Source organism: Pleurodeles waltl, chromosome 1_2 (assembly GCF_031143425.1).
Source record: "Pleurodeles waltl isolate 20211129_DDA chromosome 1_2, aPleWal1.hap1.20221129, whole genome shotgun sequence".
NCBI classification, from domain to species: Eukaryota; Metazoa; Chordata; class Amphibia; order Caudata; family Salamandridae; genus Pleurodeles; species Pleurodeles waltl.
In genome coordinates, this window is record NC_090437.1 from 1,313,057,695 (window position 1) to 1,313,085,074 (window position 27,380).

The 27,380-nt window shown below is 46.1% G+C and overlaps 1 protein-coding gene across 9 annotated transcripts in view; it reads left to right on the top strand.

Moving 5' to 3' along the window:
• LOC138250922 (major histocompatibility complex class I-related gene protein-like) overlaps window positions 1-27,380 on the top strand; it is a 687,827-nt gene that overhangs the window by 481,037 nt on the left and 179,410 nt on the right. For 8 of the 9 annotated variants that reach the window (XM_069205605.1, XM_069205610.1, XM_069205609.1 and 5 more), the window contains one exon: window positions 10,406-10,675. The exons of the other annotated variant lie outside the window; for it this stretch is intronic. In XM_069205605.1, coding sequence (XP_069061706.1) covers window positions 10,406-10,675 — 270 coding nt within the window. The remainder of the gene's footprint in view (window positions 1-10,405; window positions 10,676-27,380) is intronic. 9 annotated transcript variants of the gene reach the window in all.

The window sequence follows — 27,380 nt, forward strand, 5'->3', positions numbered from 1 at the left end:
AAAGGATTCCGAATATATACATTTTGTATTGGTCAACAACATGTGTATATCCTTAGTAGATGGTACTTTAAAATAATATGACTCAGCATTCTTTTGGTTGTGCCCAGAATATGTTTTAGAACTCCTTTGTGGCGGAGTCGGGCAGTGTTACCATTGTGTATAGTTAAAAACAGTTTTGGGACTGCTCGCTCTATGTATGAAATGGTGCCCTTAACAATTATAGCAAAACATATCATCATAATTTTCTTTAAGTTGGTAAACATCTTTGTTTTCAAAGACAATATAATATTGCAATTCAGTCATCGTAGAATCAACTGTTTTCACATCCCAATCATCAGAAACAATGCCTGGTATAATTATATCATTCATTGATAATTTGAAGACATCCGGTATTTGAATGACTTCCGTGCAACCATATATATCAAACAGTAATTTGTCCCAAACAATCCCATCAGGAATTGGCACTGCAGAAATGTTCACAAAAGATAAATGTCTTCGGACTTTGTGTGATGAAAAATGTGGTTTCAAAACCTCCTTCACCAGTTCAACTGTTGATCGTTCAGGAAGAAAGTGACCATGTATTAACAAAAAAAAGGTAATGTCAAATCCAAAGTAGAAAGGCTAGGACAGTCAGAGAGAGCCATAAATAGTTCCATAGAAAAATAAAATACTTTTCTTTAAGCCAGTTTGTTAGCTTACATGTACTTGACAAATCAGCTGTTGACGAGGCGAATGAGTCTGAGAAATCATCATTGAAGTCGGCAAAATAACCAGAGGCAGTTCGTGCAAATGGCGGAGCCGTTGTCAGCGGTGGAGTTGGTGTTTCCTGTGGTGGCATACTATAGACAGCACCATCCGTTTGGCTTGAAGTCGAATTGACTTGGTCAAATGTTTTCAAGTTAGTTGACGTTAGTGGAACTAATGCAAGATCATCTTCCACCCTCCCCAAGCTCGGAGAGGTGTCAGTGTTGGTGTAAACAACTTGTAGAGGAACTTCTTCGCCAGTAGTGAGAGGGATTCGGGAACTACTGGATGTTCCTCTTGGTCGGCTGTGCAGGATCGGCCACATGGTATAGTTTGACATTGTCAATAGAGACAAAACAGTTTTCTTTGGCACCTGCCAACGGTGGTAGATTAACAGTTCTGGTACCGTGTATCCATAGTACAAGGACTGGTGCTCGATAAGAAGGGCCAAATTCCTTTTTCACTGCCACTTTTTCACGTACAAGATCCCCAACTCTGGGAATCCAGCTGGTAGATGTTACAGGCACATCCTTAATTCCTATGGAGGCGGCACTTTTGGAAGAATTATCATCACAGAACTGTTGCAATTCCTGTAAGACAGTAACACGCTCATTTATGTTAAAAGGTGTTTCTACTGCCTTCACTCCAGGACCATCAAGATCCGGAACATAAATTTGAGTTCCGAACAGGCACTCATATGAAGTACGACCCCCCGGGGACCTTCTAGGCAGGTTATTTAGTGCCCTCTGGACTCCATTCAGGTGATTAAGCCAACTATGACCCGCACCTAAGACTCTGGCTGTTAAGGATTGCTTTAAATCGTGGTTTAATCGCTCCACAACACAATTTCCCTTGGGATGAAATGGAGATGAGTACTGGAGTTGGACCCCCAACGAAGCCACGGTGTTCCTGAATGCCCTTGAGGCAAAAGCAGGGCCCTGGTCCAAATGGAAGGCCGCACTGCATATGTACTGATAAAGACTCGCAAATCTTTAATAACAGTCCGAGCATCAGCCGAGCGTTGTGGCCACACCCATACAAATCTGGAGCATGAATCAACAGCGACTATTATATATTTGTATACATTATCAAGTGATAGGGGACCACAGTGGTCCAAGTACACACATTGTAACGGTTTGTTTCAAATTAGGAGGGGTGTCTGCGGCAGGTGCTTGGCAGTGGAAACTTTGATTTGTTGACAGATGTCACAACAAAGGACATACTGTTTAGTCTCTTTGTAGAGACCTGGCCACCAATAACGGGCCTGCAAGATTGAAATTGTAGCCGCCACACCAGCATGTGCAGATGCCGCCCTTTCATGCACTGCTTTAATCAATTGTGGTCTTATGTCTTTGTTAGGGATGTCTCGTACACCTACGCCTGGTATCTTAACTTCAGCACTCAGCATACTTCCCATATGATAATGATATTTGTTAGGAAATCCTTTAGAATGGGGCGTACCATCAGCCGTAGCTTTCACGTCAGCCCAAATGTCTGCGTCCGGTTTGGAACTCGAGCGAGTCACTGCAGCTACAGTGGCTACTGCCACTGCTGACTTTGCGGCTTCATCAGCCAATGTGTTTCCAGCAACATGTATTCCAATGTGCTGGTGTCCAAGTGTATGTACAACATGGGCATTTGGTAACGTCTCTTTCAGATCTGCTACTTTCCCCCACAGTAGTCTGTGTTTAATGGTGTTGCCTTTGGAATCTCTGAACCCATTCTGGCGCCAATAATGCAGGTATTCATTAAAGGACTGGACACAGTAATATGAATCACAAACAATCAGCGTAGGCTGTGCCGGATCTGTGTGTTCCAGTGCCATCAGAAGAGCTTTTAGCTCAGCCAATTGTGCTGTACAATCCCCTAGGGTCTGTGTAAAGGTATGTAGAGGACAAAATTTGTCCCCTTCCACATAGCCACTTACGACTGCGCAAGCAGCAGAATATTGATGTTTAGTTCCAATTGCAGGTTGTGCAGAGCCATCGGTGTACATGACTCTATGATACTGATCAATAGGCAAAGTATTTGCTGGAACTGGATATTCTACTTCATATTGTAGAAATTCCTGAGTTTGTAGCTTTGGGTCAAAAATGTAGTCTACATCAGTGGCTGTCAGAGACGTAGCCCATTGTATCCAACGTTGATGTAATGCTTTTGCGTTTGGAACGCTAGCTTTTGTAACAGTCTCTAAGGCTGGGATTGGAGAAACAACAAAAATGTGTTTTCCTTGGGCAAGAGGTCTTTCCTTAATGACAGCCATCTGTACAGCAGTGAGAATTTTCTCTGTGGGAGCAAAGCGTTGTTCAGCTGCTGAGTACAAAGGCGATTTATATGCAATCGGGACTGTCTGACCTTCATTAAACGTCACAAAGGTGAAACCGATGGCCCCAGCTATTACTCTGATGACCAAATGTGTTTTATTGTCCCTTGCGTGTAAATGTTGTGCTGCAAGCATGTCTGTCTGCAATTTTCTAAGAATAGGTGTATGTTCAATTGTCCAGAATTTACTTGCAAAATCGGGACGTATTAAGTCATATAAAGGTTTTATGCGTGTAGCATAATCTGGAATGTGGGTTCTGCCAAAATTTAAGAAACCCAATAATGATTGGAGTTTTTTAATCGTACTCAGTGGTTGTAACTGTCCGCACTTTTCTAAGAACTGGGGCGCTAGGCTCTTCTCATCACTTGACAGCTCATATCCTAGAGGCAGGACGCTGAGGAAGGCTATTTTTGTTTTTTTTAAAGTTAAATTTGTAGCCAAATTCGGCAAACCCTATACAATGCGGGCTAGCCATCTTAAATGGTGTAGTAGTTCATCATCCGTGAGAAATATATCATCTACATAGGACAATGCTTCAAGGTCGATCTCGTGCAAAATAGCAGTAACACGAGCCGCGAACAGTCCTTGGCTGTTCTTATACCCCTGAGGTAAACAACCGATTTTTTGCTGAGAGCCTAGTGCGCTAAAACTTGTTAAGTCTCTACTCTCAGGCGCTATATTCTGTCAGAAAAATCCATTGGAAATGTCTAGTGTTGTTTTGTATTTTTTACGCACTATGTTGCTCATTAGTGCAGTGCTATGTGAGTTTTGGATAGCATAGGTACGTGTATGACTATTTAAATGTCTGTAGTCTAAGACTATTCTGTATGAATGGTCTGGTTTAGCTACGGGGAATAAAGGGTTATTCATTGGTGAGACACAGGGTTCAATCACACCCTGGTACTCTAATTGAGTGAGTATTTCTCTCACTGGTGCTTTTGCTTCATGTTTTATAGGCTACTGCGGTTGTGGCTGAGGTTCACTTTTAATAGGAATTACATGGTAGTGGGATTCCTTATCCCATCCTACGTGATTTCTTTATAATGCAGGTGCTTGTGCTCGAGCACATTCAATGGAATAGGATTCAGCTAGTTCTTCTGGAACAAGGGGCGAGAAGGAAGGCTTAATGAAATCTTCTCCATTTGGGCAGGTGCAGACAAAGTCAGACGGCCAATCTTGTTCAGCCAACAAGATATCAAATACGTTTACTATGCAATCCCAAAAGACTACGTCTATTATGCGTTCAATGTCTCCTTCTAACTGTAGTGTTACTTTGTACACCCTATCAGGCTTGGAGACAGGCATGTCTGCTGTTTCTACTTGTATAAAGTCATCAGGTGCTTTCACCTCCAGATGCTCTAAAAGATTCCGGTGAACTGTTGTGACCTGTGCCATGCTGTCTAGCAAGGCTAGAGCCCAATTCTTGTTCTTCAAGAGGACCCTCTTCCTGTGTGGCATGTCAGACTGCGACTGCTGCCACTTTTTTCTTTTTAGTTTTTTTTGTTGGCCAGGTTTCTCTTCCTTCTTAACAGAAACTTCCGAAGAGCGTGATTCCTATCTCGGTTTCACGTACTCTGTTCTTCGATCTGATCACCTACCTCTCTCATTTCTCTTTTCCGATGAGTCCTGAAAGGAACGAGATTGGCGTGTATCAGTATATTGATATCTATCAGGTGTCTTGCTATTATCTCTATTTCTGAGATTATACCTATTCTGTGGGGTCTCCATACGCGAAGATTCTCCCCTTTCTTTCTTAGGCGTTTGTTGCTTTTTATCCCAGTATTTCTTATTACCCTCAGGTGCTTGCTTGGAGGTATCTTTATTTGATTTACCCTGAAATTGAAGTTTCTGTGGTCTGGCCCCTAGGCTATCTCGACCGATACTTGAATAGGTCTCTGCTATTATTTTAGGCAGCTCTCGTTCTTGATCTTGATGTGGAACGTCACAAAGCCGCATGAGCACTGCAAGTGCAACTGCTTCCCCTTTAAGGTCACCTAAAATGATTGAGGATACTGTGGCAAAATTGCCCATCAATTGCATCCCCAAATCTAGGGCCGGGGCAGCCCCATATTCATCTTGAATTTGTTTCAGCACTTCCGTTAAATTGGCAAGTGTCGGTGTACTGTGTGCGGTGGTGTAGAGCGCGGCAAATACCGTGCCCCAAGTATTACAGTATTCTACTGTAGGGACCATCCCAAAGGGCAAGCAAATCGTTATTATTCTATGTTTATCCTGAGGTCCCATATGGGGAAATACTGCCTCCAGCTTATTTATTTTCTGTGCTAACCAAAACGGAGTTTCCTCTCGTTTGGCGGGTATTTTACCCATAATGAAATGTACAGTCGCAGGATTTATACCTGGCGTTACTGCATGTGGATGAGCTGGAGCAGCACGAGCTGGGTTTGTGTTTAATGTTTGCATCACGAATTGTACTAATCGTCCATATATTGCTATTAATTCAATATATAAGCGACAAACCTCAGCTACTGCTAAATTTCCAACCGCAGGATGTGGTGTATAGGTGGCCAATAAAGGCCAGGTAGGACCGTCGTTACTTAGTGGACCTAACCTTACTGGTAATATTGTATGGGGTAGGGTGCCATCAAGCTATTATTATGTTCTTGATATGATAGAGGTATCTCTAAATATGCGTACGCTCTGTATTGTCCAGGAGAGTTTGCAGGTGTATATTGATGAAATGTATTTGTGTTCCTGTCAACTGCTGGAAATGTGACCCAAGAGTAAAAAAAGTTCTGTTCTATAAGCTGCATGGGCGTCCACCACAAATGTGACTGGACCTCCCTGGGCCGTCAGGCCATTTGCTAGTAAGTGTGCTGTGAGAGGTTGTCTCATGTTAACAGCTATTTGTACCCACTGTGGGTGGCACCTGTTCCGCCAAATCCGGGTTTTGCTCCTGCTAACTAGCAGTGCCTCATCTCCCTCACGAGATAGAGATGATTGGGCAGCCGAGCGCATGACATATCATACTTCTCAGGGAAGTCGTGGTCACTGAGGTCGCATTCGGTTCTCTCATTCACAATTCGGTCTCATGCATAAATGACAGACAGAGGCAGTGTATGTTCTAACAATTGGTTTAATAAAACGACTGCATCTTAGATAGCAAAGCGTGAGCTGCAATAACCAGGATGACACAACATGACAATATTAAAATGGTGACTAAGAGAGTAAAGCACAAGAATAATGCTATCATATTGTCACTAGAAGTTTATGGATTATTTCCTTTCTAAGTAATAATCTGAGCACAGCATGTTAAGCTCTAATTCTGCCTTTCAGGTTCCCCCTGGAGAACATCGACCCTCATACCTGAGCAAAGGCCTGTAGTCTGCATTAGCATCTGCAGCAAAGCATTTAGCAATCAGCATACAGTTGTGGTTCCCTGGCTGGAATCTCCCTCTTAACGTGTAACAGGACTAGGAAGTGTTTTTATAATAACACAGCTGATGTTCTAAGAAAATGTCCCTACATAAGGATGTGTATTTTCTACGAATGTTGGAGACTAAGGGCCAGATGTATTAAAAAGTTTTGCACTCGCAAACGGTGCGAATTGGTAAATTTGGCCGTTTGCGAGTGCAAAACAGTGGTCTTTGATGCATTAAATGCATTCGCAGACCACAAATAAGAAATCGCTAAAATTGCGATTTCTTGCGTTGTGACCTGGGAATTGCGAGTTGCAATTTGCGATTCGCAATTTCCAGGTCGCAAGGCTGTGCAGGAAAAAATTGCAAATTGCGATTTTTCCAAAAATTGCATTTTGCACTTGCAAAATACCATGAAATGCAACCAGGTGGTAACCTGGTGCAAAATTAAAAAATGCAGTAAAACTGCATTTTTAAATTGAACATGTAAAGCACACATGCCCCAACAACCTGACCTTTTGCATTTCCAAAATTGTGATTTCTGGTTCAGAAATCGCAATTTTGGAAATACAAAAAATTCCCAAAAATTCCCAGCTATGGGCCAGCAGGCCCATAGCTGCGAATGAGGCCGATATCGCAATTTGCGATTCGGTAATAGCATTTGCAATTTTTAAGAAATCGCTATTACCGATTCGCAAATGTGATACATGGCCCTTTGCGAGTTGGTAATAGTGATTTCTTAAAAATCGCTATTACCGAATCGCAATGGGCCATGATGATACATCTGGCCCCAAACTTCTACCACATTCACCGGCAATGTACCAAACTGTAGCCTTGACTGAAGCACAAAGTGATCAAGAATGTCTTGTTTGGTTTGAGAACACAGTGCTGGACTAAGCAAAACAGTTAGATAGATGAAAATAAAACAAGACCATAAAACTGGTTATTGTAAAAATAATGCGAAGCAGAATAAAATATATCTAGGTCAAAGTACACAGTGGCCTAGTGTATTAAACTAATGTGCATGGAGCTATAACTAAAATGGCTACACAATAGCACAACACAGTACACAACACACTACAAACACACCATTTCCCATTGACATTCCACCACAACACAAACATGCCGAAAACACATATTGTCATACATCCATGACACAACACACGCACACACTATTGACACTAAACCCACACATGACACAACACCAACAATCAACACAACTACACACTCATCTACACAAACACACTCACACAAAAGTACAGATACACACATCACAACAAAGACCACCACACAACAGCAACTCTAACCTGAATGTTACACAGAGCAACAGAACATGAAACCAAACTTACACAACAAAACAGACCCATGTGCAAGTGGCACACATACAGACACAACCACATCACCCACTCTAGCTCCCTCCACCAAAACCAGCCGATACAATCTCACCTACTCATATATCTACTGACTCACATACACAATTGGCAGCACTACATTACAGGAACAGGTCCCCTTCAATGTGCACACATGGACTTAGCCGACAAGTGTGATACTAACATTATTGTGGTGCCAGCACTCATTTGGCAATGAATAGTGACACCACAATGACATCTTTGTATGTGTGCTATATGTGTCAAGTACCAGTGTGTCACCATCCTTGTCCCACACAATTGTGTTCCCAACATATACATTACACAGTAATTGTAAAAAATTACAGTGAAAGTATATGTGTGCAGGGGTCCCAAGCTCATGCGCTAGGACCACACAACGTGTACATGCAATGCGGGTCCCCTACCTGCATCTCCAACGGTGGGGGGTTGTGTTTTCTCCATGGTCCAGTGGCAGCACCACCGGCAGGTGTTATCCAGTCCTGTCCAGTAGAAAATGGAAGTGGAATCGGGAAAAAAGTTATGTTTTTACCTAATTTCCCCTCTAATCTACCAACTCAAGTGTTGAGATTGGACCGTCACAGTTGGCTTGGTGGGAAGGCACATCGAAATCTGCTTGGCAGTAAGGGTAGCTACTATTTCCAATGGCACAGTTAACGCGGGTGGAAGTTCCTGACGGAGACGGTGGGACTTGGGCGGTCTGTTGCCTATGTAAGAAAGTAGCCTCTTTCCAGCTTGGTTACCCACACATTTACTAGTTTACTAGGCCCAAGCTGCTGCCACCTCCCAGACAGTTTTCTGTCCTCCTGTTGCTTGAGAAGCTCGAGCCGAGGAAGGCAGAACAGATAATTTATTTTCGGAGAGGGGTGTTACACCCTCTTCTTTTGGAAAGAGTTGTTACAGGTTTGGGAGGGCTAGCCTCCTCAAGCCACTGGAAATGCTTTGAAGGCCCTCTGGGTGGCCTCCTTGCATAAACCAGTCTACACTGGTTCAGGGATCCCCAGTCCCTGTTCTGGCGTGAAACTAGACAAACTAAAGGGGAGTGACCACTCCCCTGTCCATCACCACCCCAGGGGTGGTGCTCAGAGCTCCTCCAGAGGGTCCATGGGTTTTGCCATCTTGGATTCAAGGTTGGCAGGGAACTCTGGGAGCATCTTAGTGGCCAGTGCCAGCAGGTGACATCAGAGCCCCCTCCTGTTAGGTGGCCACCTAGCTAGATGACCAATCCCCCTTTCATGGCTATTTAGGGTCTCTCAGATTCAGATTACAAGAATCCAGCAGGAATCCTCTGCATCCTCCATTCCAACTTTGGACCAAAGAAACTGCATCAGGACTCTTCAGGACACTACAAGCTGCAACAAAGATTGTGATTGTGAGTACACCCACAGGAACACCCATTTACACACCCCTTCTTTGCTGCAGAAAACTGCGTTGGGCAGTCCATATTTACAAAGCTGCATTAAGCCACGTAAGTGGCTTAATGCAGCCTTGTAGAAATGGAGTAGGGCACAGTGCCAACGGAACATCGCTAAAAGTAACGCTTCGGTGGTGCCAGGGCCTCGTAAATGAGGCCCTTAGTGAACTAAGGCTTTTTTATATTATAAGAAAGACCTGTAGGAGGACTGAGCCAAAGTGAAGTCTGACATTAAATTTGACCTCACGGCAGGGGCGGCACCTCCGTTAGGGCGGAGGAGCTTCACCCCCCCATCACCAGCAGCAGCCACTGTAAATCACTTTTAACAAACGAAACTATAAAAAAACATGTTTATTATTGTTTAGTTTGTTAAAGGGGTGGGGCATTGGGGATGATGACGATGAGGGAGTGCACTGTGCACTCCCCTCACTGCGCATGTATGTTTGGCCAACCGTCTTGGGCTGGCCAAACATAGATGCACAGTAGGCTCTCTCCAGCCCAGCAACACAGTTGCACAGGCTCCCAGTCTGCCAAGGAGCACCCTTGCTGGGTGCTCCCACCCAATCCTAATGCTGCTTTGATCAGTGTCAGGATTGGCCACAGGGCTGGCTAGAAGCCTGTGCCTGCAGCCTGGAGCGACGAGAGAAAGAGGAGCGGCAGCAGCAGCAATGGAGCAGGTAAGTTTTTATTTATTTTATTATTTCTTTATTTTTATTAAATGTTATCCCCCCCGTTGCTGCACCCGCCCCTTCAGAGGGCAGCGAGCCGCGACTGCCTCACGGGGTAGTTTCAGATCCTGAGAAGAAAGAACATGTTTTCAATAATTGAGTTTGTGATGATTCTATCTGGCAGACTTAGCCATACATGCGATGTGCGCTTTGAGTCCAAAAATTAATCAAGAATAAAACCCATTAATTTGTGAATGAGATATGGGAGTATGCAAGAGCACAGAGTAAAACACTGGGAGAGGGGTGTGTGCGGGGATTAGTGTCAACTGCGGCTAGAGTGGTCTATGCAAGATCAGTGGAATGAGTAGGGTGAGAAAGAATTAGCATAGCGCATGGGAAGAGGGATGTGTGGAAGGGGAATCTTGGAGTGCACAAGCACGCGGGTACTGAAGCAACATGTGATATCCACTCTCTAATTCTCTTTCCTCCCTCAGGATTGCACTCTCTCCACCATCTGTTCTCTTACCTGTCAGAGCCAGTCCCGGGGGTCCCCCAGTATTTCGTAGTCGGGTACGTGGATGATGTCCCCATCATCAGTTACAACAGTGAGAGCTTCAGGGCAGGGCCCCTCGCCCCCTGGATGGAGAAGATCACACATGAGGATCCACGGTTCTGGGAAGACAGCGCAGAAACCTTTGAAGCAGTAAGGAAGAAGCTGAGTGACAGTCTGACGTTCTTGATGGAGCAAAAGAAACAGACCATGGGTGAGACACTAGGGGAGGAGGTTGAGTTATGATCTGAGATGGAAGTGAACGACTGAGGGGATGTGAGAGGGTCAGTGGGGGGGGGGGGCAAGTGGCACAAGAGCAGTGAGGCTGAAAAATGAGACTGAACCAGTTATAGATAAATCGGGGTGTATTTTTTAAATAATTTCCTTCACATTTTCAATATTTCAGTATACTTCCAATAAATATAGACACATAGTCATGGTCTGTCACTAAAGCAACATGCAAACATTGCAAAAAGCTTCCAGTACAAGCTAGTGTGATCCTCTGCAGCAGGTGCTCAGGCTCTCTCTCCTCCTTAGGTAATGTGACTTCCCTCTGCAGGCCAGGACAGAGACTGTGTAGGACACCCAAGGACCTCGGATGTTTAGGTGCTACCCCTAGCATGACATAGAAGTTTCATAGAGATCTTAAATATCCAATGCAATGAACATATTAGAATATAGTACACAAGGTATTTATCAGCTCTTCAATTTCATGAACTGGAAACAGTACCTGTGGACTCTAGAGGGCATCACCTGCTGCATAATCTTCAGATTTTAACAACAAAAAATTGTTTGCAGTTCAAATGGATCAAAGGTTACTAAAAATGTGGTGGTGTGTAAACGCACAGCTGAAGGTGCTTCGGAAAAGTTAACTGGTCATCTTTCAGTTGCTTATTTCTGTAATTGGTTGGTAAACTAGCACTAATGAGAGGAAAATTGTGCTCAGACAGTACTACCATGTGAAAAAATACAAAATAATACAGTACTACTTAAAAAATAATATGTGCAGCAATATCCTCATAATTTGGCTTTTCTTGCTGCATATTTTAGTAAACCCTGCAGTGTTTAAATTTGTTCTCACCTGAACCCTAATTCCAGGGGCTCTGACCATATTGTAGCTGACAAAACAGAATTTTGACACTTTGTAATTTAATGGACCTACATTGAATGTATACTGGATAATTTAACACACTTTAGGCTCTGTCTTTAGGCTATAGGCCAATACTACATCTTTTGAATAAGCAACTAATGAGGCATCTTGTTTTTTTCTGAACGTTTGTAATAAGGTTGTATATCACAGGAATGTTTGTGAAGAGCCTATTACATCAGTAATTATTTGTTTTATTCTCCTGTGTAATTACTTTTCCCCTTCAGTGTACGATGGCTCACTTTCCATCCTCGCTCTTGTTTATCATTGGACCTCATATGGTCCTTTTTGAGGTCGAGCATGCGAATGCATGTGCTTGCGCATGCAGCTCACATGTGAGACTCTGCTGTGTTCAGTACAGGGTTTAGAGCCCGCCTCTCGCTCACCATTTGTTGATTTGCGTGATGCTCTTCTTTACAGCCTTGTAATTCATCAAGGCATGCCTGGCATGATTTCCGTTCCTCTGTGTGGAGCAGGGATCAAGCACTAATTGATTCAACTCAATTAGTGCCCGTTCACTGCTCCCGACGTGATTGAGGTACTATTTTATTCTTTTTAACTACTAGTGCCCTGCAAACAGAAGGCTTGTGACTGGCAAAAATGTGCCCAGCAAGACAAACAAAATTGCAAAGTTTTATTTTTTCCAAAAACAAACTTTCTTTTATTTTGCCACGTCATCTTTTCTCACTTTCCACTCATGTTTTCTTTTGTTTTTGCTCGTTGGCGCTTTTCTCAAGAGATGACAACTTGTATGAAATATTGCAAAGTGACATTGTTTCTTTATTATGTGTAATTTCTGAAATGTTGCTTTAACATATAATTATGCAGTGCAGCCCAATTCACCCATTCCAGTCCACCCCATTACAATCCACCCCACTTTAAAACACACCGGTCCACCCCACTACAATCCACTCTAATCGCCCGAATCCAATCCACTTCAACCCAGCCCACTCCAGTCCTCCCAGGCCACCTCAATTTAATCTGCCCCACTCCAGTTCGTCCCACTCAAATAAAAAACAATTTGCACCACTCCAAAACAATCTGCCCCACTCCAATCCAAAACAATCTGCCACACTCAGATATGCCCCAATCCAAAACTATATGCCCCACTCAATCCAAAACAATCTGCCACACTCAAATATGTCCCATCCAAAACAATATTCCCCACTCAATCCAAAACAATCTGCCACACTCAAATATGCCCCAATCCAAAACAATATGCCCCACTCCAATCCAAAACAAAATGCCCTACTCACATCTACCCCACTCCAGTCTTGCCCACTCCAATCCAAAACAATCTGACCCACTCCAAACCAAAACAATCTACCTACCTCCAATCTGCCCCAAACCAAAGCAATTTTCCCCACTGCAATCTGCTGCAGTCCAATCCAGAACAATCTGCTTCACCCCAATCTGCCCCACTGCAATCCAAAACAATCTGTCTCACTCAATCCAAAACAATCTGCTCCAGTCCACCTCACTCCAATCTGCCTCACTTTAATCCAAAACAATCTTCCCCACTCCCACCTGCCTCATTTCAATCCAAAATAATCTGTCCTACGCGAATCCGCCCAATTCCGATCTGCCCAACTCCAATCCACAACAATACGCCCCACTCCAATCCAATCCACATCACCTCGTCCCAATCTAATCCACCCCACTCCATCCCAATTCACCTAACTCCTTCCCAATTAACCCCACTTCATCCAAATACACCTCACTCCATCCCAATCCACCTAACTCCCCCCATCCAATCCACCCCACACCAACCCAATCTACCCCACTCTAATCCACCCTAATACAATCTGCCCAACTCCAATCTGCCCCACTCAAATCCAAAACAATCTGCCCCACTACATTCTGTCCCACTCCAATCCAAAACAATCTGTCCTACTCCAATCTGTCCCATTCCAAACTGCCCCATTCCAATCCAAAATAATCTACCCCACTTCAATCCAAAACAATCTGCCCCACTCCAATCCAAAACAATCTGCCCAACTCCAATCCAGAACAATCTGCCCACTTCATTCCAAAACTACCTGCCCAACTCCAATGTATTACAGTTTGCCTCACTTTAATCCAAAACAATCTGTGCCACTTCAGTCTGCCCCACTCCAACCTCCCTCACTCCAATCACAAACAACTCACTCCAATCCAAAATAATCTACCCCACTTCAATCCAAAACAATCTGACCCACTCAAATCCAAAACAATCTGCCCAACTCCAATCCAAAACAATCTCCCAATTTTAATCCAAAACAACCTGCCCCACTCCAATTTATTTCAATCTGCCCCACTTTAATCAAAAACAATCTTCCCCTCTTCAACCTGCCTCACTCCAACCTCCCACACTCCAATCCCAAACAAGCCACTCCAATCCAAAACAATCTGCCCCACTCAAATCTACTCCACCTCACCCCATTGCAATCCACTACACTCCATCCCAATTCACCCCACTCCAAACCACTCCACTTGAATCCAGTCCACTCCACACTAATCCAATCCACCACACACCAAACCAGTCCAGTCTACCCCACTCCAATCCCATAAACCTCGCCCCAACCCACACCACCACACCCCAATCCACTCCAGTCCAATCCCTACCACTACAGTCCAATCCACCCCACCCTAGTCCTATATACCCCACTCCAGTCCAATACACCCCACTTCACCCCAATCCAGTCCGGTACAGCCCACTCCAATCCAGCCCACCTCACTCCAATGTAACACACCTTATTCCAACTCAAACCACCCCACTCCAATTCAATCCAATGCAACGAACTCCAATCAAGTCCACCATTACCCATCCACCTCACTTTAATCCAATCTACCCCAATCCAATAAAATCCACTTTAATCCACCCCACTTCAGTCCACATTAATCCACCCTACTTCATTCCAATTCACCCCACCTTAATCTACCCCACTTCAATCCAGTACACCACTCTCCAATCAATCCGGCCCACACAAATCCAATCATCCCACTCAAATCCAGTCCTACCCACTCAAATCCAATCCATCCCATTCCAGTCCAGTCCACCACAATCCACTTTACTCCAGTCCACCCCACCCACTCCAATCCACCCCAACCCAAACCAATCCACCCCCAATCCAATTTACCCCACCCCAATCCAATCCACCCCTCCTCTATCTAGCCACCCCGGTCCAGTCCACCCCACCCACTCCAATCTGCCCAAACCCAAACCAAATCACCTCGCCCTAATCCAATCCACCCTGCCTCATTACAATCCACACCACCTCTATCCAGCCACCCCAGTCCAATCCATCAAACTCAATCCAATCCAGCGCACCCTAAATCACCCCACTCAATCCAATCCACCCCACTCTATGCAATCCACCCCACTCTATGCAATCCACCTCACTCCAATCCACTCAACTTCACCCTACCCCAATCCAATACACCCCAATCTGATCACCCTACTCCAGTCTACCCCAATCCAGTCCCATTCACCCTATGCAAATCCAATCCACCTCAGTGCAATCCACCCCAGTCCAATCCACCCCACCCCAATCCAACCCAAACAACCCCGGTCCAATCCTCCTATATCTAATCCACCATCTCCAGTCCACTCCACCCCACCCCCTTTCAATCCACTCCACCCCACTCCCATCCAACCCACTCTACCCCAATCCACCCCATCCCAGTTCAGTCCGGAACATTCCAATCATCCAGCCTACCCCACTCCAATCCAACCAACTCCAGTCCAATCCACTCCAATCCACCCCACCCCAATCCACTCCACCCCATCTCTGTTCTCCCCACCCACCTCAATACAATCCATTCACCATACTCCAATCGAGCCCACTCCAATCCAACACACCCCACCCCAATCAAATCTACCCCACCCAATCCAATCCATTCCACTGTATGACACCACACACAATCCAGTCTACCCCACCACATTTCCATTCACCCCACTCCAATCCACCCCACCCCATTCCATTCCAATCCACCCAATTCTATTCCAATCCACCCACCCCACTCCACTCACTCCAATCCACCCACTCTAACCCAATCCAATCCACCCAACTCCATCCCAGTACAGCCCACCCCACTTCAATCCATCAAGCCCCAACTCCAATCCATCCAGCCCACCCTAATCCACTCCAATCCACCCCACTCCAGTCTAATCCACCCCACTCTAGTCAAATCTAATCCACCCCACTCCAGTCCAATCGAATCCACCACACTCCAGCCCAATTCACCCACCCCAATCCGCCCCACCATACCCCATACGTATCACTCCAATCCAAACCACCTTCCACAATCCAGTCTAATCCACCCCACTCAAATCCACCCCAATCCCATGTACCTCACCCCATTCCAATCCACTCCACTCCATTCCAATCCACCCCATTCCACCCAATACCCCCAATCTACCACAGTTCAATCCACCCCACTCTACTACAATCAAATCCACCCCTACCTCAATCTACTCCAACCCACTCCACCCTATTCCACCTCCTCCACTCCACTCTGCAACACTCTCTGCCACTGAACCACTGAACTCCACTCCCCTCTACTTAACTCTATGACACTCTACTCCTCCTACCCCACTCTATGACATTGCAACAAATCCACTCTGACACTCTACTTCCCCACTACTATGCTCTGATACTCCACGTCACTAATGTTTAGCCATGCTAAACAACAGTCACACTAGTGTACAACATGGCGAAACACATTGCCAAAGCCAATAGCTCTTTTTTAGGGAAAACCTATTGGCTTTGCCAATGCTTGTTAGGGTTTGTGGTCCAATGCACTGATGGTGACACTGGCACCTCTGTGCTTTGACTGGAGGTCTTTAAAAGTCCCCTTTCTTCTGCTACATCTCTAGAAGAGGTACAGAAAAATGGAACTGATGTACAATGACAGACAGGGTGGGCGAAGGTGGGGAACTCTCCTGTTGGGAGCTCTCCTCAAATTCTCCCATTATTCTAAAATTTTCCTTTACCTTTTTTCAGCTTGGGTCTGAGATTGTTAATTATGAGTGCCTCTTCTTGTGTGTTTTACATGTTTAACATGAATCTGTTACCTCAGACCGCACATTATGTATTGTGTGTTCATTGTGTGTATAACTAGTGATCTGGATAAGAGCGACTTATTTTTTTTCCTATTGCTGTGATCTTGTGCAGTTTCCTGATGTTGGCATTACATGTAATAAGTACCCGGATTGTGCCTTTCAAGACTAACTTTGCAGTTCTGATGAGAGCATCAGTTTACATGCTATAACTTGTATGAAACTACTTCCTTTTGCTATTTGTTTACTCCAGCTTCTTGATTGATATGTAGTTGATGGATAGAACTTCAGAACACAACATATTTATGTTGAGTGTTTTCAGAATCTGAGTTTGTGATCAGATGGGGACAGGGGATTTTATGTCACAATAACGGTTCCATGGTCACAATAAGAGTTGTCTGGAGTATCCAGTTCGTGGTCGTTGCTGTTATAACTGTATTCCAGCAACTGAGGACTTTGGTTCTTTCACTTTCTCAAAGACTTGTCTCTTTGGTATTGTTAATAGAAGCAGGTGTCCTATGTGGTTTTATTGTTTATAATCTGTTTGGGCTGGTTGAGGATGAGTCTGGCCGCTGAGTTCTGTATCATCTGGAGTCTTTTCTTGCGTTCCATGGTGGTTCCAGCGTACAGTGCATTGCCGTAGTCCAACTGGCTGGTGACCAGGACTTGAGTGATGGTTTTCCTCGTGCCAATAGGGAGTCATTTAAAGGTTCTGTGGAGCAGGAGGAGAGTGTGAAAGCAGGTGGAGTAGACAGCATTGGTCTGTCGCTTCATTGTGAGTTTGCTGTCCAGGACGATGCCAAGGTTGGGGACGTGGTATGTCAGTGTGGGAGAGGGTTTGAGTTCAACAAGATACCAGGTGTCATTCCATGGAGATTGTTTTTTGTTTATGTGAGATCAGCACTTCAGTCTTGACTGTGTTGAGTTTCAGACAATTTGTCCTCATCCAGTCGATGACGTTCTCATGCACTAGTGGAAGTTGATCTTCGTGGTGGTGGGGTCTGCTGAGAGCGAGAGGTTGAGCTGGGTGTCGTCGGCGTAGGATATGATGTCAAGATCATGGGTTCTTACATTGTAGGCTCGGGGTGTCATGTAGGTGTTGAAGAGAATGGGACTGAGGGATGAGCCTTGAGGGATGCCACATATGGTGCTTTTGGGTTCTGAGGCAAAAGGAGGTAGGTGGATTCTCTGGATTTGTCACATGAGGCACGATACGATCCATCTGAGGGTGTCTCCCTGGATCCAGATGTGGTGCAGGTTTTTGAGGAGTGTGTAATGGGAAACAGTCTTGAATGCCTTGGAGAGGTTGAAGACACACAAGGTCGCCAATTCTCCTATGTCGAAGAAGGTGCAGATGTCATCAGTGGCAGCAACCAGTGCTGTCTCAGTGCTGTGGTTTGCACGGAAACCTCATTGGGAGAGTAAGCAGGTTGTTTCTCTTCAGGTAAGTTAATGTAGCTATAGTTCGTGCCCCTGCCACGCACATTTTGAATGCAAATGTTACATTGATATTATCAGTGATGTTATAGAAGATGTCATGAATGATGTAATAGCTGGTGTAATTAGAGTGCATGGTGAGGGCACAAGTTATAGTTACCTTAGGGAGCTAGTTAAAGTTATTTGAAATAACTCTATTAGCTGAATTTCTATGGTTTTCTGTGTGTAAAATCTGAACCTAACTATGAAGTCCCTGTAACCTTAGTTTTTTTCAGTGCAGTTCTATGTTTTTTTAACGTGAAGTAATATTTAATTACTTTACATTATTCCAATCACCACCAGGCCCTGCAGCCAAACCCCTTCCCTACCTGATTTGGGGCCATGGGCCCACAACCCCTCGGACCCAGCCAATTATTAAGAGGAAGGTGGGACCCAGCTAATTAATAGAATGGGAGAGGGCCATGTGACCCCACTCCCTGGACCAATTTTGGCCCAGCGGACCCATCCCCCTTGGCCCGGCCAATGATTAAAAGTGTGTGGGGGGGCCACGCGGCCCACATCCCTAGGCTGATTTTGGCCCTGAGAGCCCCAAACCCCGGGGCCCACCCACTTGTATCTGGGTGCCCTGGCGTCACTCAGGGCACCCAGTGTGCGTTGATGTGGACTGAGGGGGAGCCTCAATTTCCACGCAGCCCCAACTGGCTCCACACCTCCTGCAGGAGCCGGCATTGCCGCCTCACGCAGGGGGCTCCAAGAAATGTAGTTGCCTACGTGCGGCAGCAATCCTTTCATCTGTTTCCCCAACCGCATGACAGCAGGCAGGCTAACAGATGAAAACTGTGGCAGAGTTGGTGTTTCCTCTCGTTTGGTGGAGCTGTCAAACAAAAATAGACTGCTGTCTCCCCAGTGTGGGCACCTCGGGAGATAGCAGGAACCGACCCTGGGGCGTGGCGGTCCCTATGGTCATTAATGGCTCCAGGAGGGCCCTCCCTCCTTTAATTTGCATGGGCTGACCCTGGGTAGTGGGTGGGCCCTGGGGCCCAGACTGTTCACATGGCCCCCCGCACTGTTTAAATTTAGGCCTGGGGAAGTGGTGGTCTCCTGGGGCATACTAAAGCCTCAGTAGGGGGTCTGCACGGCCCCCCTACATTTTTAAAATGAAACCCCAGAAAGGTGGTAATCCTCGGAGGTTATAAGATCCCAATGGAGTGGGGTCTGCACAGCTGCCTCCAATATTGTAATAAAGCACCGGAGAGGTGGTGGTCTTCGGGGTTCAAAGGAGCCCTACGAGTGGAGCTCGTGCGCCACCTATTCTTTGTTATGTTAGAACATGCACCTGGGCGAGGCCCACCCGGGGAATAAATTGTTGATAAGCACGGGAGACCACGCTTGTTTTTTTTAAATTTTAATTTCCACTGGAATCCGCAAATTTCCACAATTTTTGTTGCACACATTTACAAAAAAATGCTTTTTGGTTGAGCCAGGGTCCCTGAGGACCCCTGAACTAGGCCTAGGGAGTCAGGGTATTTCTACCATGCCCCCTTTTCTTTTCTTTTTTATTTTGCTGGGGTCTCAGCTGAGCCCAAGTTGCAAAAAAGGACTGCCAACACTTCCTGGTTAAAGTGTTAGCAACCAATCAGTTCTCTGCCTGAGATCAGATGAATTCCAGAAATGTTGGTGCCTCTAGATATACAAATTTGGTTTTATTTTAATATCTTGAAAACTACTGCATGAATTTACACCAAATCACAAAAAGGCCCTATCTGGACTAAAAGATACCTTTCTGCAAAATTTGGGTAATTCCATCCAGTGGTTCGGGCTGTAGTCATGTTCAGAATCCCTATGGGAAATCGCTTGGGGAAAAAGCATTTTGGAACCCTCTTTTCCCCGCCCAGCTTGATGGATCACCCTGAAACTTTCAAAACAGCAGCTGAAGTGAGTGAGAGATTAGTTTTGAAAATTTCTGGAAGATTTGTCAAATGGCACCAGAGTTATTGGCAAAACAAAATACTTTTTTCCGTTGGAAACTTGGTCCTAACTATAACTATGAGGGGCATGGCCTGGAAACAAGGCAAACATGATGTAAATTCCCGGCCAGCCTAGCTGTTACATTCTGCTAAATCCTCTGTAATCCTGTATAACACTGGCTTTCTGATGCCCCGGCATTACTTGGACATGGTTACCCCACTGAAATGGGGTGTATCATGCCCCTTCTCCCCTCCTGCCTCGACGGCAATGAGATGACTGCAGCTGTGGACTGCTGGGCCTAGTGCGTGCTCAGCAGCACCCACCTGCTTCAATCAGAGAGCGGCCATTACCTCCAGCCTGCTGGGGAGAGTTTGGACAGCAGGAACACTCCAGCCGCATGGCATCTGCAGCTCTGGGCCACTGGGGCGGCCCAGGGCACAGTGTGAGGGAAAGCCTCGGTGGTGGAGTCTGGGTTGTAACCAGAATCCCAGAATAGCGTGAGGACACATCGCGCTGTCGCCTGTGTTGACACCTGCAAGGATGTCCTGCTGTCAGAGTATGAGGAAGGAGTGGGCTCTGAAGCCTGAATGGAGAGCCACGGGCTCCTCTCCATGATGACGGAGCCCAGATGAGCAGCATGAAGAGAGCGCTCAGCCTCTTGGGCTCCTTTAGGTGATATCAGGCAGAAGCTGAGTGCTCCTGATGGCAGTGTTCCAGGCTGAGGCCCCCTCTGGCATGTACTATGACTGTTAGCCCCTCGCATCCTGTTTGACACTATTATTGGGCAACTTTATCTTGCTTGCTGGGCCCCTGGGACTTGCCTACTAGCCTCCTCAGGACATCACACCCCCTTTGCCTGAAACTGGAGGTCCCTCTGGGGGCACATTATTGAGTAGTTGAACCTGAAGGACAACCCCGATGGCTGCCATTACAGAGGCTCCATCCAGTACATAACCACCAAATCTCAGTCCCCTCTTTGTCCTGGGGTCACTAACACACATTGTACAATCAATTCTGAAGCGTGGACTTACACTGCTGGAGGCCAGCACTGACTGAAACCTTGTGGGGGCCCAATATGGCAACAACATGTGCTCCTTGATCAGTTTTGAGACAGCTCTGACCTCGGCCCACACAGGGGCCTGGAGGCATTTGGCCCTGGGGGACTCTCTGTGGCTGACAGGTGGCCCTTGCTGAAGGAGCTTGGGGCTGGTCCCCCAGGGATTTTGATTGGAGCCTGAGGCATCTGGAGTCATACTGGGGACCTGGTCCCATGGCTTGGTAGTCTGATCCCTGGGCAGCGGAATCCTGCTCCTGACAACTGGACATCAGTACCGCTGTGTAGCATGGGGTATCCCCCGGGCGAGGAGGCCTGAGCATCCTGGGACCAGTAGTGCCTACACTGGTTGTCTCTTATCCGTGGTCCTCCACCGCAATTAACGACCGGCTACAGGAGGAAGAGTATTGGGCATGGTGATGGCATAGAGGGGTGAGGACACGAAGTTTACCATTGAGAGGGTTGCACGAGTCTTCCGATCTCCAGTATGTGGGATCTGCTCCTTTTCTCACTTACAACAACAGGGGCAAGGACAAACAGCCCTAGCAGATAGCTCCAGCACTATCACACAATAACTACACCACAGCAACCTACCTAGCGGATAACCCGACAAACTAGTGTGGCTGAAAGTGGGGATACCCTATCAGATGACGCAACCTAGCAGGGCAGATTTGCCGGTGGCCATACAGGGGTCCTTCACCGGTCTAGAGTTAGATTAAAGCATTCCTATTTATGTCAATCTTCTGCAGGCAGACCTGCGCATGGTAGCAGATGAAGTCACCAATGCTGAATCAAATAGTGAGACCCTGCAGGTAGAAGTTGGGACCTTTAAATGTCAAATGGTCCATATGACAATGGTGGAGCTGGGATGCGGCACAGAAGATACTGAGGGCCGATTGCGACGTTGCAACATAAGGGTCTTGGGTTTCCTCGAACAAGCAGAGGGGTCATCCACGGAACAGTACCTGGAAGACTAGGTGTGCAGTGTCCTGAAACCTCGTGGGTCGGCCATCATTGTGGTGGAGAGGGCGCAAATAGCGCTGGTGCCCCTCCCTCCCAAGGCTAGAGGCTCCCCCCAGGGACATCATGGCCAAAATTTTTAACCATCAAGACAAGGACAGCATCCTAAGAGAGGCAAGGGAGCAGGAGATCCACCTTTTGGATTACAATAAGCACCATTTACCCTGATTACACAAAAAAAGTGCAGGAGCAGACCAAATCCTACCTTGCCATCAAAACGAGTCTGCGGGCTTTTCAGCTACGATACATGCTTCTGTACCCTGCATGGCTCAAAGTCATCTTTAAGGATAAAGACCACTTTTTCGATAGGCTAGAAGAAGTATGGGAATGGCTGGAGCTCAGGGATGTTGCTGTGACACCCCGGCCAGGAGGCAGTCTTCAGAAATCCTAGAGAACACATCACCAATCAGAACACGACTGCTCCAAGCAGCCAGTTGCCAATCCAAATGTACCTCCCTTAGGGACGCAAAGAGTGATGGACAGGGAAGGTGGCTCAATGAATTTAAACAATGACAGGCTGGCTGAGAGGGAAGGCTTTGCCACTTAGCTGTCCTCAGATATCAAGGGCCCTCTGGCAGCGGGTGGCTGAAATTTTGGACTGCCTGGATAAGTGTACACTACAACAGTATAGGCAGAGATTACACAGGGAGGGCGACAAAACAGGGAGGCTATTAGCCTGGATAGGATGCAGGGGACAAGCTCCACCACTTGTGACACACTTAATGACATCCAGAACAAACATATTATATACTTTTTTTCAGATGCATCTGCAGCAGGTATTTACATAAGACCCAGGTGTGGACCCACAACGTTACAATCCCTTCTTGAATGGGTTAGTACTCCCCCGGCTGGGGGCTGAGATGGTGGAGGTCCTCAAGGTTTTCTTCCAAGTAGAGGTGATTAGGTTGGCGGTCCGTGCACTTCCTCATCTGAAGGCTCACGGTAGCAATGGCTTTCCCTCATAACTTCATCAGACTTTCCCTGAGATACTGACCCATAGACTATTGGAGGTTTACATAGAGGCCAAGGATGCCAGTATCCTGCCCCCAACCATGAGAGATGGAGAGGTATGCCTGTTGCTTATGCCAGAAGGAGAGGAATCTGACCCTTTAGCTTACAGGCTCCTAACAATGATTAACACAGATACAAAGATCCTCTCCTGTGGCCGTGAAAGGACTGTAACGTTGCCTGTTCATTGCCTGTTTTTTTATAGCCCTTTGTGGTTTGTTTAGGGCCTGGTGTATTTGGTAACATTCAACATTCACTGTGTCTTCATTCTAAAATGCAAATTGAAGTGTGAAAACTTTTGCGCCAAACTATATCAAGCCCCCCTCCCTGTGTAGCTGCGATCAGTCTTTATCCAAGCCCCTTTGTAGTGAGTCAGCAGTCTTGTCATGAAGGAAAACTTCACAGGTTAGAAGGAGCTTGCAAACGGCCTGTTTTAGGCTGTACTGGACAATGTCACTCATTACCTTTGTAGTTTTATCTAGTGACAAAGGAATTATGAAAATGCAGAACGAAGTCCACAGAAGAGGTGTTGATGGTAGTGGCGTTTTAGCAGATTGCATGGTACCATGTGTTCCCCTCGTCCCTGCTGGCAAGGCCATTGGCTTTCTGGAGTCCACACAGAGAGGTTAACTTAGTAATTCATATAAATGCGAGCGATGGGAGCAAGTCATCCATTTTATTATTTATTTTTTGGGAATTTTTATATGGCGCAAACTCCCCCCAAAGGTATTGGAAAGCTTTTCATGAATACCAGTTACATTACTCAGTGACACAGTTCCAAAGTCGAGACAGGTGGTATTAAGTTAAGTAGATCAGGATGCTATTAAACGTTGTCTATCTGCCGTCTTTCGCTTGATGAGCATTAATCAATTGAAGTGTATCACTGACAAACTGACCTCCTCAACGTAGGATACAATTTTGATCTTAACTTGCAAGTTAATTGACCGGAAGGCGTATCCCCACTAATACGCAAGTAGAAGCAGTGAAAAACTCAGGGGTCAAATTTGACTAAACTTAGTCCCTCCATAATCAGATGAACTCTGTGGTGGGCTTGTGCTTTGGCACTCTGCGCATGGTAGAGAAATTCCTCAACTTCCTCCCAATCCTGCCAATGATTACTGTGGTCTTGGCCTTAGTAATGCCCAGGCTGGATTATGCCAATGGTCTATAGGCAGGCTTGGTGCGGAATCTGGTGAGGAAACTACAGACTGTATAGAATGCTGCTGCTAGGCTTGCTCTCCGTCTGCCCAGAAGGGAGCATATCTCTTTGCTTTTGCAAAATTTACAATGGCTTTCTCTGAATAAGCATATCTTTTTCAAGACTTCCCTTCTTTTGAACAGTGCTTCTTCAGTCTGGAACTATCTGTCCTCTAGGATCTCTTCCTACATCCCTTCAAGAAACCTGTGTTCCGCAAATCATTTTCTTGCTACGATTCCTAGGATTAGCCTGGCTGAGCCCGGGGAGCCTTCTTTTTCCTTGTTGTAATAGGTGAGCTGGAACAATGTACCTTTAGAACTTCTTCTGATAGAGAATGAAAGATTGTTCAGGAAAAGGCTAAAAACCTGTCTTTTTGTTCAGCTTCTATCTACTCTTACTGCACCCCCTAGCACTGGGACACTCTCTGAGTAGCCGCGCACTGTTTAAATCCATATACATCAACTTCAAATAGCATTGTTTTTATGATAGTTATTTTATAGTTGACGTGCTACTGAGTTACCCAAACATGCTCTAATCCTTCTTCAGAGGAAACAAACGTAAAATGTAAACTTCACACTTGTATAGCGCACTACTCACCCGTTAGGGTCTCAAGGCGCTGTATGCATACCACTGTGGAACCCCTCCTGGCTTTTTCCCTGTGAGGCACCCACCCAACCCCCAGGGTGAAGCCAGGCATCCAAGCACTGTGAGGGCCATTGTGGAGATTAAGCAAGCTATTGCCCAGAGTTATAGAGTGGGACCCATTAATTAGATTAGGCACTGAGGCAAGAATTATCTGGTCGAAGGGAATTAAGCCCAAGAGCCTCTGAGGCAGGAATCGAACCCTGGTCCGGGGCCAGATCGCTGCATCAGGAACTGCCACTCTAACCATTGTGTCACACAACATTTCTTTGCAGTCTGGAGAAGGAGCTCACAAAGATTGTTGTGCCCATGGTGCCTGTGTCTCACCCAGATGTCATGTTATGTTTATTAGTAGTGAATCCATAACTCGTATAGTTATACTGTGAACCATCGTGGTTCTTTATATGGTGCACTAAAAAGGGACACCATGCACAGAGTCCAGTGGATCCCCAATTGGTTGACAGAGGCAAAAGAAGTTAATACTAACATTCTCTTTTGAGGTAGCATCGGCGAGCGGTTAGGCTTATCAGAGGACAGTGCAAAGCATGTGTTGTACTCACAGAGGGAATATATGAGACACACACTCAAAGAATAACTCTGAGACCAATTTAGAAAAATAACTCTTCTTTATATATATGTTTTGAAACCAAGAACTTTGTAAAAGAGTAAGTACTGCTTTTGTTGTTATTTCTTACAGGTAAGTAGGGAGTTCAAACCTGTGTGCCTTTACCCACAACGTAATCCTATGAAAGGAAATGTCAATAATTCATGAAGGTAAGTACAAACTAATTCAGAGGTTCAACGTCTGGCTTTTGAGATGTAGAGGTCGATGGTCCAAAGTATTGCCAGCAGTTCGTCAGGAGCTTCCTGAATTCCACCGGGAGCAGGGTGCTGGTGAGGTTGTAGATGGATGCGCTACGGAGAAGGGGGACCACCTGGAAACAGGCTGCTAGGGGGACTTGGGCACAAGTCCGAGAGCTCCGATACAGGTCTTAGGTTGCAAGGGGTCTTAGAGCAAGGAGACACAGCCGGTTCTTCAGGACCTGGGCTGGACAGCTCGGGTGCAGAGTGAATAGAGTGGCGAGCTCTGTGCGCAAAGATGCTTCTCATGGTTAGGGGCCAGAAGCTGGCAGGGGCAAAATCAAGACAGCTGAACCACTCATGAAGTGGGTCTCAGAGGTGCTAACGTCCCTTAATGGCTGCTTGGTCCGTTTGCAGTGGGAATCCTGAATGTACTCTAACTGCTGATGCTTGGTGCAGCGGCCGATACCCTTGGGATTGGTGCTGCACAGCTCTGGTTGGTCCTGGAGTCGTCAAACTAGGTAGGGAGACAGCCCTTATCCTCCAGAGCATGGGTACCTCCTCCTGGTCATCTGCAGTGTCGGTCGGGCCAGGGAGCAGCAAGGAGGTGGAACGAACTCTGATTTTTTGTGCTTCTCCAGTCCAAGGGAGACTGACAGTGATTTTTGAGATACTGGTAGGCTACCCAAGGCTTTGGTAGTTCTCCAGCTTTTATCGTGATTGGAAAGAGAGTTACAAACAGGCAGTGTTTTGCATCAAAAAGTCCACATCTTTTCAGCTGGTCTCGCCGGGCAGTGACTCCTCTTTGTCCTACTTCTCTTGATCTGTCAAATCTGAGTTCTTGGGTTCAGGGGTGCCACCAAAATACTCAATGCCAGGTAGCAGTCAAACCTGTAGGGTGACTACACCCTCTATATGACCACCTCTGCTGGGAAGTGGGCATAACCCTGACCCTAGAATACCAATTCCATCAAAAACAAGATGTAGGAGATTGACAAGTGGTGTCTGCTTCAACTGGTTTACTTTAGGGGTGGGACTGGCATGATGTGGGCACATCTCCTAAACTTACTAATTTTCCCACCTGTCTTGCCACCAAGAAGTGGGGTCAGACAGGGGGTTGGTCTTCTCTGCCATCTGGAGAGACCTGGTTAGCATAACAAAGGCGGCTGGTCCGTTGAAGCTTCCCGTCCGGGAATGTTCATCCTGCCTGGAAGAGGCTTTGTTCCTGGCTTCCGAGAGCTCTGGCTCTCACCGCAGGAGGTCAGATATCTGTCTAGACTAGTCAGTCAACACAGTTGCAGTTGGGTAGATTTTCAAGGGGCACCGCTAAGGAGCCTTCTAGGTGCATGTATTAATAAATCCATTACTGGATTCAAAGAGGGTTTATTAATATGAGATGATTGATACTAAACATCCTTATGTTCAGAGAAGCTATCATGAAGCTGGGGAACTTGTACTGACCAGTGTACAACATGCATTGAAAATGGTTCCCCTGCCAGCTTACTATATCCAAGAATCTGCAAAGACATAGAGGAAGCATATCTGCTCATGCAAATATGTCCTCATATGTGATACAATGCACCCTGCCTTAGGAATGTAGGAT